Raw genomic sequence first — 18624 nt, 5'->3', positions numbered from 1 at the left:
TTCCAAAGTTTTGATTTTTCCAAATTAACAGGATACAGAGCAAATTTTTAAAATGAGGGTCCTGTATCATTATATCAAATAATGTTACACTTCTGTTAATTTCAACAAAGTTTTAGAGATGGCTTATTTATCAAGTTGAAAAGAGTAATTTTAGGTAGAAAATTGTTTATGTATGTATTTTTACTAATTATATGAAAATATTTTGAAACTATGTGACACTTACTGACCAAGAAAGGGTTAACTTATTTACCAAAGATGCCCAATATATGAATAGATACAGCGATTTCCAAAAACACTGAATTCTAAATTAAAATCCATTGGTTAAAAGCAGCATAGCAAATCTCATTGCCAAGAAACTGAAGAGTAATCCTACCATAAAAGAATATGTTACTAAGAGTAGCCCTGGAGAAATGACTGTTAAAAATATGAGATCCTAAGAACAATAATGAAAAATAAGTGCTAAGGCTTTCAGTGAAATGGCTATATAAGTGCCATATAAAAGGGGAAAACACTGATTTAAAAAAAAAATTAGAGTTCACAAAATACACATCTCTTATAAAACCATTCATTTGTGTTTAACATCTTTATTACCTCATTCTTTACTACAAATAGACTGTAGCAGATTGTCTTTTCCAAACACGGCCACAACAGCATCTCCCATTCCATATGCTCTTCTAAGAAACTTGCCACTCCTTCACAAGGAAGTGAAGTCTAATGCTCCTCCCCTTGAATTCAGGTAGAATTTGTGCTCACTGGTAACCAACAAAATATGGTGAAGGCAAAAGCTGTGTGACTTCTGAGACTGGATCATGAAAAGTGATACAGCTTCCACTTGGATTTGAAACAAATACTCTTGGACCCCTGGGTCACTGTGTAAGAAGTCTAAAGTCACCATCCCGTGAGGAAGCCCATCCAACCCATGGACACATCCACTAACTCACAGGGGTTACAAATAAAGCACAAGAGACAGCTTCAACACCTGAACTTCAGAAGTCAAATAAGACAAATTACGTGGTCAAAATGGGGCTAAGCACGCCTCCTACCCTTATGCCTGCTTCCACCCACACACAACAAACAACTAGTCAGCCCAACCTCAAACATTTCACATAGTTCACCAATGCTCCGCAAGTCTCCACTATCAAAAGGAACCACACCAGGTAAAGAGTTCCAGAGCGAGGCTGAGCAGCAGACCATTCTTCAGTTGAGCACCTCAATTCTGAAGATAAATGCCCTCACTCTGACCTTAACTTCTCGGCCTTTCCCAAGAAATTTTCAAGTAAATTAGTGTTGCAGCATATCCGTTTAATTCTTATAAATCAACACTAAGGCCAAAGAGAGAATAAGAGCAAAAACATACGGTAACTTAAACAGGTCTTGCAAGTCATCCTCAAGTACTCAAACTCCATAACCCTCCCTCAGAAAATCCTGTCGCCTCTACTTTCAGAATTAAACTCTTTCTTACCACTTCCACCATTACACTGGTGAAAGCCACCATCCCCATTATTTTGCGTGGATTATTTCAACAGCCTCCCAACTGGTGTCCCTGATTCCAGAGTGCATGATTCTGCGCCCTGTTAAGTCTACTGCCAAGAAAGCAATCAGAGTGATCCTTTTAAAACTGAAGTCACAAAATCTTGACAATTGGTAAATCTGGATGATACGTACAAAGAAGTTCACTGTATTCTTCTACATCTTTGCACATTTGAAAATTTTTATAATTCAAAACATGTAAATAATGTTAGGAGTTTGTTGAAGTTCCATGACTGTGCCTTCTCTACTCAAACCCTCCAGGGGCCCCCTACCTCACTAAGAATGGCCTACGGGGTCCTAGACAATCGGCTCCCCATTTCCTTCTAGTGGTCCCCCTGCCCCCACCAGCTGGCCAGCCCTGGATCCCCCCAGACACACTACTGTGTGACCGCCTCCACACTGGCTCTTCCCTTGCCCGGATCCTAACCCCCGCACGCTTCCCTCCCCGCTCGAGTGTGCCCTCTCAGTGAGGACAGCCCTGACAGCCCCGTTTAGAATGGGAATTCCCTCCAACGCTCCTCGTGTCTCTTCCTTTCCTCCTTTACTTTTCTTATATTGCTTATCACCTTCCACAATAGGATATGATTTACTTTGATCTTGTTCATTGTTTGTCTCTTCCTACCAGAACGGGTTTCTGAACCTTGTTTATGTCGTGGATGCCTTTGGCAGTATCATGCAGCATAGGAACCTCTTGTCAAAATAAGGTTCAAAGTGATTTAAAATGTAGAAAAGAATATGCATAGGATTGTATACGAAACAAATTATATTGAAATATAGGTATTAAAATATTTTTTAAAAACAAATTTGGGATATCATGTACTTGGTTCTTTATTCATTAATAAGCTCCAACAACAAGTCTCACAATCACTGTAACTTAGAGATACCTGCAACAATGTAATGTGATAATATAAGGGATCTCTTAAAGGGTGAAAAGTCCCACAGATACTACTACTATGGTAGCTTGTCTATACTGGAGGAAACACTAAATTCCAGTTAGAGGCTAGTGAAAGAAATATGCACTATTTTTCCTTATCCAGGCGCACAAACGTCCCTGAACTTTACACGTCTGTGAATTCAAAGGTTAAGAACTCCTGATCCAGTTATATACTGGATATAGAGGAATAGAGAGAACTGCATAGAGGAGTGGATTGTTTTGTCTGTCTCTGTTCATTGCTGTATTCCTGGAACCTTACTAAAACACTGCCTGTCACACAGGAGGCTCTCAGTATCAAATATCTCAATAACAAATATCACCAATCCATGCAATGAGTTTATTTATGCTGGGTAAGTGTAAGATGGGAGAGGAGAATCTGATGTTACCTCAGTCGGTATCTGGTATCAGTGCCACACTGAACGTGAGACTGGGGCTGAAAGGTCTGTACTGGGCACATATTATCACCCCACCTCTAACACACAACCAAAGAAACAATGGTGTCCTGAGACAACTGTCTTCTAGAGTTAAAACTAGCTGTACAAGTCTGCAGTGTGGTGTCTTCCCCTCAGATTTTAAAGGGTAATATATTACCTCTAGGAGATTTTTACCTTGTATGTTCACTTTAGAACCTAATTTCTGAATTAGATTTGTATTGGATGACTTTCACACCAACTACTCCAGATTTCTCTTTCAGAGATTTCAGGGAATAGGAAGAAAGGGAAAAAGAAAAGGAGAAAACAGAACTAACCATTTGGAAGATCAAATTACTTTTGGGTAGAGGAAGGGCAGGAAAGGCAACATTAACGATAATAATTCAGTGATTTTTTAAAATTCCCCTCCTTCAAAAAATGACATAAATCTCTCTTGCTGCCAAACCTTGAAGTATGTAATACAAATCTGAATAGAGTCCCTTGAAACCTGCTTGTACTAGGCAGTTGTTCAAAAAAATTATTTTCTAATCCCCACGATGTTATCAATACATTAGGTTTTAAAAGTTTCTTTTGATTTCTGAAACTACTACTAAGAAAGTGTTCTAAATTCATAACAGAGTGCACTGCATATAAAGGAGATACAATAATTTCAAATTCAAAAGGAAATATATTTCACACTATAAAGTTACAATAGTAGTTCACTGTTTTTGTAGACAAGCAAAGGGAAGCAAATGCACATACCAATACATAAACAGATAACATTATGACTGCTTTCAAATACATATGGTTCAAATCTGTGATCACATTCAGAATTACATAGCTAAACGTTAGTAATTTTTGCCTCGAAGACAAAATCATGACTATAATTTTTAAAAATATACTGTAAAAAAAAGATAATCCTTTATTAATGTTTGAGAAAGTAAAAACCTTTCGATAATAGGATAATCATCATCAAAATATAAATAAGAAACTTTTCTGCATAATTTCAATTTTTCCCATCTGGAAGAGTAAAAATTAGATGATTATTATAACTATTCCATTATGCTTTGGGTATCTGTTTACTTGTCAGTTTAATAAAACTCTAGTAACTGCAATTTTCATCAAAAGTATATTTTGGACAGAATCTCACCTGGTCTCTTCATCATCCCAAGCGATTCGCATGCCTTTCCCACCACCACCTGCTGAGGCCTTGATCATAACAGGGTAGCCTAACAGCAGGGAAGAATTAGACAGAAGTTCAGACTTTGATCATTTGGATGCATGAGCATGACAACTGACCACATGTTCGATAACACAGAAGACAATAACTAATTTATTTAAAAGTTCCTTTCTTTAGAGTCAGGAAAATAACATCAGTGTAATGATCTTACATATATTTTTTAAATGAGTGTGATCATTTTAAAAGAAAAAGACTATTTGTATCAACAAATATAACATTTTCCCCAATAATGAAATAAAAAGCTAAGAAAACATAATTTGACAGTGGATTCCAAAAATGGAAATAGATACAGTATTAATTAACCAAGGATATAAGAAACAACTTTTATAGTATTAAGGAAACACACGCGCGCGCACACACACACACGCATTCTTTTGATTCCCCAAAGCTGCTGTTTGCATACATAACAAATTAAATTCCCTTTTTTTCAAAAGTAATGGTTTACAGGTACTTGAGGTACTTTCATCTGAAAAATCACAGGGAACCCCTGCAGCTTTTATCTGCAAGAACTGACATGATGGCTTTGGGAAAAATCAAGCCATGCCCGGTATATTCTGACTGGAGCAGAAGATGCAGAGCTCCCTGCTATCGGTGGAGAAGCTACGGCACTACTCCACTCAGTCAACTGGCAATGAAATATCTAGACTTAGGGAATATTATGAAAATACAAAGTCAGGCCCCAAACAAAGGACATTTCCAGCCAAAGTTTTATAAGAGAAAATTAATAAAATTGTTGTTAGTAAAGAGGATTGCGTATTTAGAGTAGTTATTATAAAGTAAAATTTCTGACAGCGTGAGTCATCTACAATGATTTATCAAGAAAAGCTGTGAAGTCTCTTTGTTTAGAGGTTCTCCGACAATAAGGTGGAGATACTCATGTCTGAGACCACTTGTTTATCATCTTTTCTGAAGAAAGAAGAGGTCAGTGGGCCCTTAAAGGACTCTTCCTGGCCTGTGATGCTCTAATAGCACTACACTCTAGCTATAGGATCTTCACGAAAAGGGAAGACAGGGCCAAATGTCACAGACCTTTTGACCCCTAAACCACAAAACATCACTTAACTTCAACTTAGTTAAAATGGCACTTGATTCCTAAGTGATTCATAAGTAATTAAATTTTTAAAATTCTGATGTTGGTTACATTTATGTGAGATAGACTTGTGTGCGACAGCATTTTAAAAGCAATACTAAGTGAAGTAAGAACAAGAAAGATGAACAGAGTAATTTCACACTGGGAGCCTTATAATCTAGGAAGAAAGAGGGAAAGTACCCAAACAATTCTCTCAACGGGAATTCAGAAAAGAATTACAGGAAGGTAAGAGAAAGGGGATTAAGAAAAGCATATTACAGATAGGGCCGTTTATATAAGGCTACGAAGGACGAGCAGGATATGAACATGTAAGGCAGGAACAGCAGAAACGGGTGGGGGAAGCGCAGGACAGGTTTACGAAGGACTGAGACCATGTGAAGTACACAGAGCATCTCTAGGACGGCAGAGGAAAGGAGAACTCAAAACATAAACTGGGAGCACAGGACACGACACACTCTTGCGTGCTACAGATCCTGCCTGAGAGTACCAAGAACGGTGTCTGTCTTGTTCAGTGCTGCAGCCTCACAATGAGTACCACATAAAGGAATTAGACTGAGATCAGTAAAGAAGAATTAGCTTGTTTTTGAGCAGTGAAGAAACAATATCTAAAAATTAGAAACCAGCATGCCTGAGAAATCCTTTTAAAAACAACTTAAGGTCTTTTTTATCCCCAGAAAACATGTCATCAATTCACCATCAAAAACTATTTATCCATGTGAACAGCAAACCACGAGAGGTATGATATCCACATCCCATATCTCTACTATTTTCAGTTCCCGCTGAGGATTAGGAAATTTGCAGTTAATTCTGATTCCAGTATTAATCTCATCTAAGTCATTTATTCACCTATGGACCCTGGACCATATAGGGATTTGTAAGGTTCAAAATAAGATTGGGAAATTGTCCTTGGTAACAAGGAACTAGACGGCAAAACAAAACACATAAAATAATTTGTCAACAAGAAACTATTGTATGTTCAGAAAAGGTGAGAAATTGTCAGGCAACAGGGCAATATATAATAAGACAATTGCAATATGGTCCCTCCAAAGGAGGCAATGCAGCGTTAGACCCGTGAATACATATAACCCAGAAGAGAAGACTCCCTGGCAAAAATTTAACAAGCCAAATATTAAACAACCGGGAGAGAGGGAGAAACTGGTAGAAGTTAGGGACATTACAGTCACGAACTCAATATAATTTTTGAGCTATAATTGAAAATAATATAATGGTAAGGTATAATACTCAATTTCTTACGCCAAATAAGTCATTAAATTTCAGACAGTACATATTTTTATGCTGTCACCATGCCATGGAGAAATGAGATCTAGCTATTTGGAAAGCAGGGAAAAGAATATTCCACACAGATGATATTAAATAATATCAAAAACCCCAGTCTGTCACCCCTACTTTCTTATTGTGCCTGTGGCTCTAATTAGGGTAAGCCATCGGGTGCCAGGAACTGGACGAAAAAGGAAAAAAAAGATTCAGTCAAAAGTTAACATTCCCGGAAAAATCAGAAATGATCAAGCTGACGGCTATTGCTTCCCCTCTTTTCCCAGCCTGGGTATGAAATATCCACTTATGTTCTCTCACATTTTTTTTTTTTAATCCATCGGAGTACTTACTCCTCTGTTCAACTTTTGTCTAGAACACATTTCTTTAATTTTATATTCTTCAGTTGACATATGTTTGAAACAGAACAACCTTCCTCATCATAACAAAACAAAATTCTGCAAGGTTTTTAAAAGGAGATGAATCTCCTGGTGTGATAAGATGGCTTAAAAAACAAACAAACAAAAAAACCCAAAAACCCCTCAGGTCCTAGTGCTGTTCACAGATATTTCCTCACCTTTACCATCCTCTCATTGAATGTCTACTCCCCACTACCTGACCTCCCCTCCCAGACCCAGAGATACATGCCCCACTCCTTCTAACACTCCATCTCCAACATACACAAAGTCTCCATTACTTATTTCCTTTCTGCAGGATGCTTCCAAAAAGGTATCTACTAAGTACTATTTGAGAAAAATGTTAAATTTTTTTTTAAAAAAACAGAAACTTAGTACCCAAGTACTAAAAGGTTTCTATTCCTACTTTTCTGTACTCAACCTTCAAGGAAGGGCAGGTTTAACTGCAGGACAAGATAACTTCTCTGGCTTCCTTTCCTCCCAGCAATCAGTATGTCTTACTTTCCACCATAAGCAGCAATCCTCTCTCTAACCGTACCATCAAATTTTCATTCATCAACTCACAAATATTCACTGAATAAATACTTTGTGCCAAACACTGATCTGGCTCCCGGGGATACAAAGATGAACAATTCAGAAAATTATCTGCTCTTGTGGCACTTACTATATTTGGTATCTAGTAGAGAACTATATATAAATATACATGCACCTGTTTGTGTGTCTGTGAAACACACACAAGGGAAGCCCTCACCTACAGTTTCTTGAATAAAAACTTCACAGAATATAATGACTGATGGAGAAGGAAAAGTAAAAAGGAAAAAGTGAAATATTTCTTGGGAAATGTCCTAATTCCTAATTTGGTGGCACTAACCAGAAATCTCTCAAGGGTCGAACAGAAGGTGTGATTTTTTTTTTTTTTTTTTTTTTGGTCTTCTTTTAAAAACAATTAGGGGACTTCCTGGTGGCACAGTGGTTAAGAATCCGCCTGCCAATGCAGGGAACACGGGTTTGAGACCTGGTCTGGGAGGATCCCACGTGCCGCGGAGCAACCAAGCCCGCGTGCCACAACTACTGAGCCTGCGCTCTAGAGCCTGCAAGCCATAACTACTGAGCCTGAGTGCCACAACTCCTGAAGCCCGCGTGCCTAGAGCCTGTGCTCCGTAACAAGAGAAGCCACCGCAATGAGAAGCCCGCGCAGCGCAACGAAGAGTAGCCCCCGCTCGCCGCAACTGGAGAAAGCCCGCACGGCAACAAAGACCCAGCGCAAACAAAAATAAATAAATTAATTAATTTAAAAAAAAAAACAATTAGCAAACACTTATACATGGTCTTTATTTCCCTAAAGAAAAGGTTCAAAGCAAAAGGAAATGAAAGTTGTTTCAGGCAGTAAAACAGTCCTCTAGATGGGCAGAACAGGCTCTGATAATGGAATGTCAGAAGAGAAAACCAAAAAATCGGGGGAAAAAGCCTAAGACAGACAGGAAGGAAATCCCCAGATGAAAATTATAAATACAAGTATTATGCATTATATTAATATTTGTTATATTCCTTTACTCTCCTTTAATGTAAAACAGTTCACTTACCTTTTTGGGTTGGAAGAGGGGAATTTTTGAAAAACCCAAGGTGGTTTTTGTATAGAGTGATCCACAATGTGAATTTACCTGATTGTTTTCTCATTATTAGAGTCAGAAGTTTTTAAAAAATTTAATACTACACAGCTAATGCTATACCCTCAGTCTTAAATTACACAAGAAAGCAAAGAAGAAAAAAAGAAGTCCATTTGTCCTTTTCCTCATAAAGTTAGGTTTGATTACTTGATTAAGATGGTGTCCATTAAATTTCCTCATGAAATAACATTTTCCATTTGCAATTAACAAATGAGCTGTAGACTGGAAACTTGGAAACTGTGAATATCCTATACTCAATATTTCAACCAATAGTAATAATAAACATTAATGATTCTTGCTTTAACTAATTTCTACATTGTATGAAGTAAAATGAGTTTAAAAAATGAAGATACAGTTTTTTTGCCTTCCTCAGTATTGCTTCTCCAGTAGCTAAAAGAGTGCCTGAAGAATAGCATGCAAAATAATAATCACTAAGTAAATGTACTAATTAATTTCAGTAGTTGCAAATCATTTCTTTTTACTGATGTGATGTATTTCACGGTATAAGCATACTGAAGCATTATTCATTCTACTGTGAGTGAACATGCAGATCTATACACACAACGCTCCCATGAATATTTTTGCAGGCGTTGCTTGGAATACTGCGCAAGAGGTTCCTGGAGTGTATGTCTAGGAGTACAACTGCTGGATGGTATGCAACTCGTACGAAGTCTTCCGTTTTAAAAAGTCCGATTTCTCCAATTTTACCTCCATTATCACTGTACTTAATACAAACTACCAAATCTCTTCATAGGACTCCTGTAGTAGCCTCCTAACAGAGCTCCCTACCAGTACAATTGGTCCCATCAAACTACAAAGAGGTCAGAAAAATTTCTTTAAAAATAAAAAAAAAAAAAAAATATATATATATATATATATATATATATATATATATATATATATATATATATATATATATATAAAACAAATAAGTATAGGATCACCTCTCTCCTGCCCAAAACGCTAAGGGTTTACAGGGATGAATAAGCCATATATGTAAGAACCATAGATGTATAATGAAACAAAAATTATGAACTCACAGAGAGGAAGTATAGAAGGTAAAGAGAGATAGCCTAACATATACTTGTTGAATCAGAATACCAAAAAAACAGTATGTTAGACTTGCCCTAAGAAAGCTTTAAAAAAAAGCCTAAAAGGTATCAATCTGAACATCAATTAACTTATCTATCAAACAAAATAAACCTGAACATCTTTTAAATTGAAATAAGAAAATCCAAACACGATATTTAACATTCACAATGTCTACAATCCAATAAAAAATTAAGACACATGTTTGGAGGCAAAATGTGATCCACACAGAAGGAAAATAGTCAACAGAAACAAACCCAGAAATGAAGAACCTTAAAACAGCTATTACAATCCTATTACAAATTACAGTCATTACAAACACTGTAAGCATGGGAATGGAGTTAAAGGAAAAATGGTCATGATGAGGAGAGAAACAGAAAATATTTAGAAATTAAAAATGGAATTTCCAGGTTTAAAAATAAAATGACTGAAAAGAAAAATGCAACAGTGTATATATAGAAAGAATTATACCATGACCAAATGGGATTTAGTCCAGGTATGCAAGGCTAGTTCCACGTTCAAAAACCAGTTAATCTACCTCATCAATAGGTTAAAGAAGAAAAACTATATGACCATATCAGCAGATGCAGAAAAGGCATTTCACAAAATCCAACCATTGAGTTCAGCAAGCTAGGAATAGAAGGAAATCTACGAAATACCTACAGCTAACCTCATACTTAATGGTGTGAATCTAGATGCTTTCCCCCTAAGATCAGGAACAAGGTAAGGATGTCCTTTCTTACCACTCCTATTCAGTATCTTACTACAGGACCTACTTTCTGCAATAAGACAAGAAAAAGGTAAACAAATTGGGAAGAAAGAAATACAACTTCATTAGCAGGAAATACAACTGTCTATGAAGAAAATTTCAAAGAATCAACAACAACCACCACCAAAAACACTCTTCTAAAACTAATGTGATTATAGCCAAGTTCCAGGACACAAGGTTAACGTACAAAAGTTGACTGCATTCCCAAATACCAGCAATTAAAACTTGAAATTAAAAACACCATACCATTTACATTAGCCCCCCCCAAAATAAAATACTTAGGCATAAATCTAACAAAATATGTACAGTATCTATATGTGGAAAACTACAAAATGCTGATAAATGAAATTAAGGAAGATCTAAATAAATGGAGAAAGATTCCATGTGCATGGATAGGAAGACTCAATACTGTTGAGATACCAATTCTCTCCAAACTGATCTATAGATTCAATGCAACCCCAACCAAAATCCCAGCACGTTATTTTGTGTATATCAACAAAAAGATTTTAACATTTATAAAGAAAAGCAAGAGACCCATAATGGCCAACACAATATTAAAAGAGGGTAACAAATATGAAAGACTGACATTACCCAACTTCAAGACTTACTATAAAGCTAAGTAATAAAATCACCATGATATTGGTAAAAGAACAGACAAATCAATCAGTGGAATAGCATAAAAAGCCTGGAAATAAACCCACACAAATACAGTTAACTGATCCTTGACAAGAAAGCTAAAACAGCTCAATTAAGAAAGGACAGTCTCTTCAACAAATGGTACTAGAACAACTGGACATCCATAGGCAAAAAAATGAAATCTAGACACAGTCCTTATACATTTCACAAAAGTTAACTCAAAGCGGATTGTAGACCCAACTATACAATGCTAAACAATAAAATGTCTAGAAAATAAATAAGAGAAAATCTAGGTGACCTTTGGTTTGGCGGTAAGTTTTTACAAACAACACCAAAAGTACAATCCATGAAAGAAAAACATTGATAAACTGGACTTTATTAAAATTAAACACTTCTGCTCTGCAAAAACACTCTTAAGAGAATGCAGACCCAAGTCACAGCCTAAGAGAAAATATCTGTAAAACATATCTGATAAAGAATTTATATCTAAAATAAACAGAGCTCTTAAAACTCAAAAATAATAACCCAATTTAAAAATGAGTAAAAATTTGGACACCTTAACAAAGAAGATAGACAGATGGTAAATAAGCATATGAAAAGATGTTCAACATCGTAAATCATCAGGGAAATGCAAATTGAAACAACAATGAGATACTACTACACACCTATTAGAATGGCTAATATCCAAAATACTGACAACACCAAATGCTATCAAAGATGCAGAGCAGGGCTTCCCTGGTGGCGCAGTGGTTGAGAATCCGCCTGCCGATGCAGGGGATGCGGGTTCGTGCCCCAGTCCGGGAAGATCCCACGTGCTGCGGAGCGGCTGGGCCCGTGAGCCATGGCCGCCGAGCCTGCGCGTCCGGAGCCTGTGCTCCGCAACGGGAGAGGCCACAACAGTGAGAGGCCCGCGTACCGCAAAAAAAAAAAAAAAAAAAAGATGCAGAGCAACAGGAAAGTTACTCTCGGATGGTGGGAATGCAAAGTGATCCTACCTAAAGCTAAAAATATAGTCTTACCATGTGACCCAGCAGTTGTAGTCCTAGATACTTACCCAACTGAGTTGAAAATTTATGCCCACACAAAAACTTACGCACAAATGGTTATAGCACCTCTATTCGTAATCGCCAAAACCTAGAAACAACCAAGATATGCCTAACTTGAGACAACTATAAAAGACCAACCAATATGCAAAATTCTCTCTAGGAGTAGCTAAGGCCGTTGTTGAGTCTGCATCTCAACTCAATTCAACTTCTTCAATCCAGTTTCTTTCACTCCCTCACATGTGTTGGTCCCAAAAATATTCCCCAATAAAATTCCAGAGTCTGCCTCTAAGACAGGTATCCAATCTGTGACAGAGGAGCACATCTGGAAGGCTATCACAATGATCTAGGCAAGAGATGACACTAGCTTAAACAAAGACCACAGTAGGATAAATGGAGAAAAGCTGATGAATTCAAGATTTAGGAAATGCTGACAATGATATGCAAATGGCAAAACCACATAAGGCAGTATAATAGTGAATGCTGAGACACAGAGAAAGCCTCACTGCTGATCAGAATCGAGACCCCTCTACTTCCTGCCTCTGTGATCCAGGCCATTTCAGACGGCATAGAACAGAACTCCTCCCTACCCCACAATCTTACCAATGGGAAATAAACATGTAGGATAGAGAAAAAGTAAATTTTTGCTGTTTAAGGTCACAGGGGAAGGGCAATAAAAGTATGAAATACTGGAGCTCTGATAAACTAATGACAATTGCATAGACTCAAATAAAAATTAGCACGTTACTAAGTTTTCCAAGGAAATGTAATTCAAAATCTACTAGGCAATTTGGCTGTCATGAAACACGTGGCTACACTGAAAAGTTCCTATTGTGAATACAAAGAGATAGTTCCAAGCAATTTGGGAAAATAAATTCCATCATCAATGCATTTCCCATGTTGTGTTTATTTGGTCATAATTTTCCACTTTTTACTGTTGTCTTTTAATTACAAATTAGTTATATAGTTCGTTTAATTTTATCATTATCAATTTAGTTTTTTTTTAACATCTTTATTTGAGTATAACTGTTTTACAATAGTGTGTTAGTTTCTCCTTTAATCAATTTAGTTTTGGTATATCTTTGGTTTAGCACACTTCAGACTGAGGTGATGCATATTTGTATCTATCTGCGGTCTATAATTATCCAGTAGCTAGAATGTAAACATATATGTGTTGCAGTCCAACTATGAATTATTCGTATCTACTACTACCACAGATATACACAAACTCTAAAAAAGGTATGTGTAGGTGATATTTATTATCACTGAGTTTTTACCACTGGAAAATGAAAAAGGGTGAAGTGGGCACAGAATATTTTGCCTTTCCTAAGATAGCCATGCACACATAAATACATAAATAACTATATAAATACACTGAGTTTAAATAAGAATGAACTAATATTATACACATAAAGATATAATCAAGCTGTGTTATAAGAAAGTAAACCAATACATAACAGTACTTGTTTTAATATGGCAAAGAAAGGCAATTACATTTTGGGGGGGAAAAACTGATCTGGTCTACCTATTTCCCTCTACTTGGGCAAATAAAAAATACTATATCCCTAACTCTGATCCAGGGATAAGAAATCAAGCACACGTCAGTGTATAGACTAGAGCAGAATGGGTTCACAGACAGAAAGTTTCCAAACAAAAACCAGTCTTAACGTCTTCACATTAGTGTCTGAACACTATGCAGAGCCTTTTGCAATAGAGTAATAGAAAAAAGAAAAGGCATGCAAGAATGAACTACAATAAAACAAAGAGAGAGGCGCAGTGGAAACAAATATGACATGGTAAAATACAGAGAGAACTCGTGAAATCATGCTTAAACCCACAATGTCTATACTGGCGTAACAAAAGAAAATGTAAGTACCCAACTGACAATGGGAAAGAAAGAAGGGACACGGAATACTCTTTCCCAACTCCCAGGGACTATCATTCTAACCTCAAATGACTGCATCACTTCAATAATAGGAAAACTGCAAAATAAAAACCTCATTCTTTAATGAATTTTACAAAGAATACTTTAACACCATTTTCTTCAACCTTAGGCATTTCTTAATAAATCTCATAAATAAATAGATAGATAGATAGATCAATAGATAGTAAATGTGTCTTCTACTGAGGACCAAACTGGAAAATGAATTAACGTTACCTAAGATTATGAAAAAGGTATAAATTGTAATATCTTTTCAAAGGCTTCCTCAATATATCTTTAACCACAAAGTCATATACTACATGTGAAAAGTTTTCTAAGCAGCATGAAATACATAAAAGAAATAAAAGATTTCAGGGCTTAGCTAAGTATTTCTACCCCTCTTTAGCATGAAAAATTTGTTCTTCTATATATTTTTTTTTTTAAAAAAGAGCAACCTTTTTTTAACGTTATACCATGCCAAAAGGAAGATGAGAAGAAGAGGCAAAGGACAAGGAAAAAAAATAGCCAGAGCAGGAAAGAAAAGACAAAGCAATTCCTATACACTTACCAGAGACAGAGGCCAAGGCATAGGGGAGAGCATACTTGCAAAGAACGTTAAGATGTCATGTCAACAGTTAGTGTGAAGGCAATAAGGTTCAGGAAAAGACCCTCATATATTTGAATCTTAAGATTCCTAAAAACTTCCTTTAGTCCTGCCTAGTGAATCCAATGACAGCCTATATGAATTGATGAGCTACAGTCATTAACAATCACATACTAAATTTACTTGAATAATTCTAGATTTTTTTTTTTAAGTTATCTATTTGCTGAGAGTTTATCATGGTTTACTTAATACTCCTATTCTTCCCAGGCATCTCCGTTACTAAACTGGAGATTAAGGAAAAACAGTGAGAAAATTATTGTCAAATCATGATCTATGAACACTATGAAAAATAAAAACTTTAAAAAGTGTGACTACTTACTTCATTTCCATACTTATATATAAATTTCTAATTTGATTCATTCGCTGAATAACCATTTGCTGAATATATACTACATGATGATCATTGTCTTAAGTACAAGAAATACGAAGGAAACTAACCCATGGTCAATTTTACTATAAAATAGTAACCAGACGAACAAAAAGCAAACATTTGCAAAGACAGAATTTACTTAATGGAGGGAGCCCCACACTATTTTAAGAGAAGAGTAACCCATCAAGATAATTCAATAAAAGGGGCAGGCAGATACTTCCACATCAAACTAAGCCCCAGGAATATTGTTGGACAAGGAACATACTTTATGAGATACTGTTCTAGTTTGATACTATTTTCTCCTTTCCTTTAAATATCCTTTATTACTCAATCATTCACTCTTTCACTCTTCCTTTTCATAGAGAATTACTTGAGAAAAATATGTATTCTAGGGCTTCCCTCGTGGCTGAGAATCTGCCTGCTAATGCAGGGGACACAGGTTTGAGCCCTGGTCTGGGAGGATCCCACATGCCACGGAGCAACTAGGCCCGCGAGCCACAATTACTGAGCCTGCACGTCTGGAGCCTGTGCTCCGCAACAAGAGAGGCCGCGATAGTGAGAGGCCCATGCACCGCGATGAAGAGTGGCCCCCGCTTGCCACAACTAGAGAAAGCCCTCGCACAGAAACAAAGATCCAACACAGCAAAAATAAATAAATAAATTGATGGACTCCGACACCCAACATCTTCTTAAAAAAAACAAAATGTATTCTACTGTTGGGTAGAGTGTTCTATATATATATCTATAAGGTCTCATTGGTTTAAAGTGTTAAGATTTCTACTTCCTTATTGATCTTCTCTGTAGATATCCTACCCATTATTTAAATTGTACTACTGAAGTCCCCAACTATTACTGTAGAACAATCTATTTCTCCTTTCAATTCTGTCAATGTTTACCTCATATATTTTGCATCTCTGCAGTTTGGTGCATAGATGTTTATAAGTCAATAAGTTTAAAATAATCAATGTATAATGTCTTTGTCTCTTACGACAGTTTTAGGCTTAAAGTCTGTTTTGTCCGATATTAGTATAGCCACCCCAGCTCTCTTTTGATTACTATTTGCATAGGATATCTTTTTCCATCCTTTCGCTTTTAATGTATTTCTATCTCTGGATCTAAAGTGAGTTTCTCATAGACAGCAAAGAGTTGGATCATGTTTTTTATCCATTCTGCCAATGTCTGGCACAGTGAGATACCATTTCACACATACTAGGATGGCCATAATATTTTTAAAAAAAAGAAAGAAAAAAAGAAAGTAACAAGTATTGGCAAGGATGTGAAGAAATTGGAAACCTCATACATTGCTAGTAGGAATGTAAAATGATTCAGCCACTGTGGAAAACAGTTTGGAGTTTCCTCAAAAAGTTAAACATAGATTTACCATATAAACCAGCAATTCCACAACTAGGTACATACCAAAATAATTGAAAACAGGTACGCAAACACATACATGTATATGCATATTCACCGCAGCACTATCTACAATAGTCAATAGCTGGAAACAACCCAATGTCCATCCACAGGTGAATGGATAAACAAAATGTGGTATAAACACACAATGGAATATTATTTGGTCATAAAAGGAATGAAGTACTGATATATGGTAAAACATAGATGAACTCTGAAAACATAAAAGATACAAAAGGTCACAAGTTTTATGATTCCATTTATATGAAATATCCAGAATAGGTAAATCCATAGAAACAGAAAGTAAATTGGCGATTGTCAGGGGCCAGGAAATAAGGAGTGAATATTAATGGATAGAGAGTTTCTTTTAGGGGTAATGCAAATGTTCTGGAATTAGCCTATGGTGATGGTTCATTAATCCTATGCATATACTAAAAAACACTGAATTGTACACTTTGAAAGGCCAGATTTTATACTATTTAAATTTTACCTCAATTTTTAAAAATCCAATAATTAGTATAAAAATTTAGAACAGGTTGTCTCCCAATCTGAGGGGGTGATACTGACATGGAAGGAGTATAAGGGAACTTTCTGGGGTGACGGTAATGTCCGTCTTAGTGGAGTTTTGGGTTACACAGGGTGGGTATGCATATATCAAAATCAGCAAATGCACACTTCAGACCTGTTCATGTTACTGTATATAAATTTTGCCTCAAGATAACCAAATTGTATACAAATACTGAATTAAGTTAAAGACATCTATGTTGAAGCATTTAGTGGGATGCATACTGATATTTGCAATGTACTTTGAAATGCACCAAAATTAAAATGGATTAACCAATGGATAGAAAAGCGATAAAGCAAATCTAGCAAAAGATTAATAGTGGAGTGTCGGTGTTGGGTATATAGGTATACACTGTTAAAGTCTTTGTATGATTGAAAATTTTCAAAGTAACACATTGAGGAAAAAGTTAACAAACAAGAAAAATACGCAAAAGACATGAGTACTTTGCAGAGATTTGGAATATGGTTATAAAACAGAATTACTGAGTGGTAACGTTAGAGTGTCTTCTCTTGAAGACATGACATTTAAGCCAAGATATGAAAGGCTACAAGGAGCCATCTATGTGAAGATATCAGCAAGAGTAGTCCAGGCTTCCCACCCCACCCCAACCCCCAAAAATCTTATTCTAAGGCTCTGAAGTTTGATGTAATCAAGAAAGCCAGTGTAGGGACTTCCCTGGTGGCGCAGTGGTTAAGAATCCGCCTACCAATGCAGGGGACACGGGTTCGAGCCCTGGTCCAGGAAGATCCCACATGCCACAGAGCAACTAAGCCCGTGCGCCACAACTACTGAGCCTGCGCTCTAGAGCCCGCGAGCCACAACTACTGAAGCCTGTGCACCTAGAGCCTGTGTTTCCAACAAGACAAGCCACGAAGAGTAGCCCCCTCTCACCACAACTAGAGAAAGCCCAAGCGCAGCAACGAAGACCCAATGCAGCCAAAAATAAATAAAATAATTTTTAAAAAAAGAGAGAGAGAGAGAAAGACAGTGTGACTGAAGTATGGTAGGCAAGAAAGGGAGTAGTATAAAATGAGACTGGAGAGAAAGGCAGGTGTCAAATCATTTGGGGCTTGTGGTCACAGTTAGGAATTTTAATTTTATCTAAGTGCAATGGCAAGTCATTAACGGGTTTAAAGCTGGGATCAATTGGGTGGGATGAGATGGGGTGTGTCCTTATTATTTAGAGTTTTAAAATATCACACTGACTGCTATGTGAAGAATGGCTTTGAAGTGTTTAAGAAAAGAAGTAGGAAAACTATTATCATAGTCCCTGCAAGAACAATGGTAGTTTGGGGGAGACTGTTGGTAGTCAAGATAGTGAGTAGTGAATATGGGAGATATTTTGAATGAAGACTTGACAGTATCTATTGACAGACTGACAATAGGATGACAGGGGAAAAGGCACCAGGATAGATCTTGGGTTTTAGCTTTAGCCACTGAGTGAATGGAGTGACATCTACCGAGATGTAGAAACCGTGGGAGAAGCAGGTTTGGAGTATGGTGGATCTGAGGATCAAAAAAATTTTTCTTAAATTGGGTATGATTTGTGACTGTAAGGAAGACAGGCAGAAGAAAAGAAAACAATCAGAATAATCTGGAAG

The 18624-nt window shown here is 36.7% G+C and overlaps 1 protein-coding gene across 6 annotated transcripts in view; it reads right to left on the bottom strand.

Moving 5' to 3' along the window:
- Positions 1-18624, bottom strand: part of PCCA (propionyl-CoA carboxylase subunit alpha) — a 369338-nt gene that overhangs the window by 239926 nt on the left and 110788 nt on the right. For all 6 annotated transcript variants that reach the window (XM_067016618.1, XM_067016615.1, XM_067016616.1 and 3 more), the window contains one exon: positions 4025-4103. In XM_067016618.1, the coding sequence (XP_066872719.1) occupies positions 4025-4103 (79 nt within the window). The remainder of the gene's footprint in view (positions 1-4024; positions 4104-18624) is intronic.

This window comes from Kogia breviceps, chromosome 16 (genome assembly GCF_026419965.1).
Source record: "Kogia breviceps isolate mKogBre1 chromosome 16, mKogBre1 haplotype 1, whole genome shotgun sequence".
Taxonomy (NCBI): Eukaryota; Metazoa; Chordata; class Mammalia; order Artiodactyla; family Physeteridae; genus Kogia; species Kogia breviceps.
This window is presented reverse-complemented; position numbering and strand designations above follow the sequence as displayed.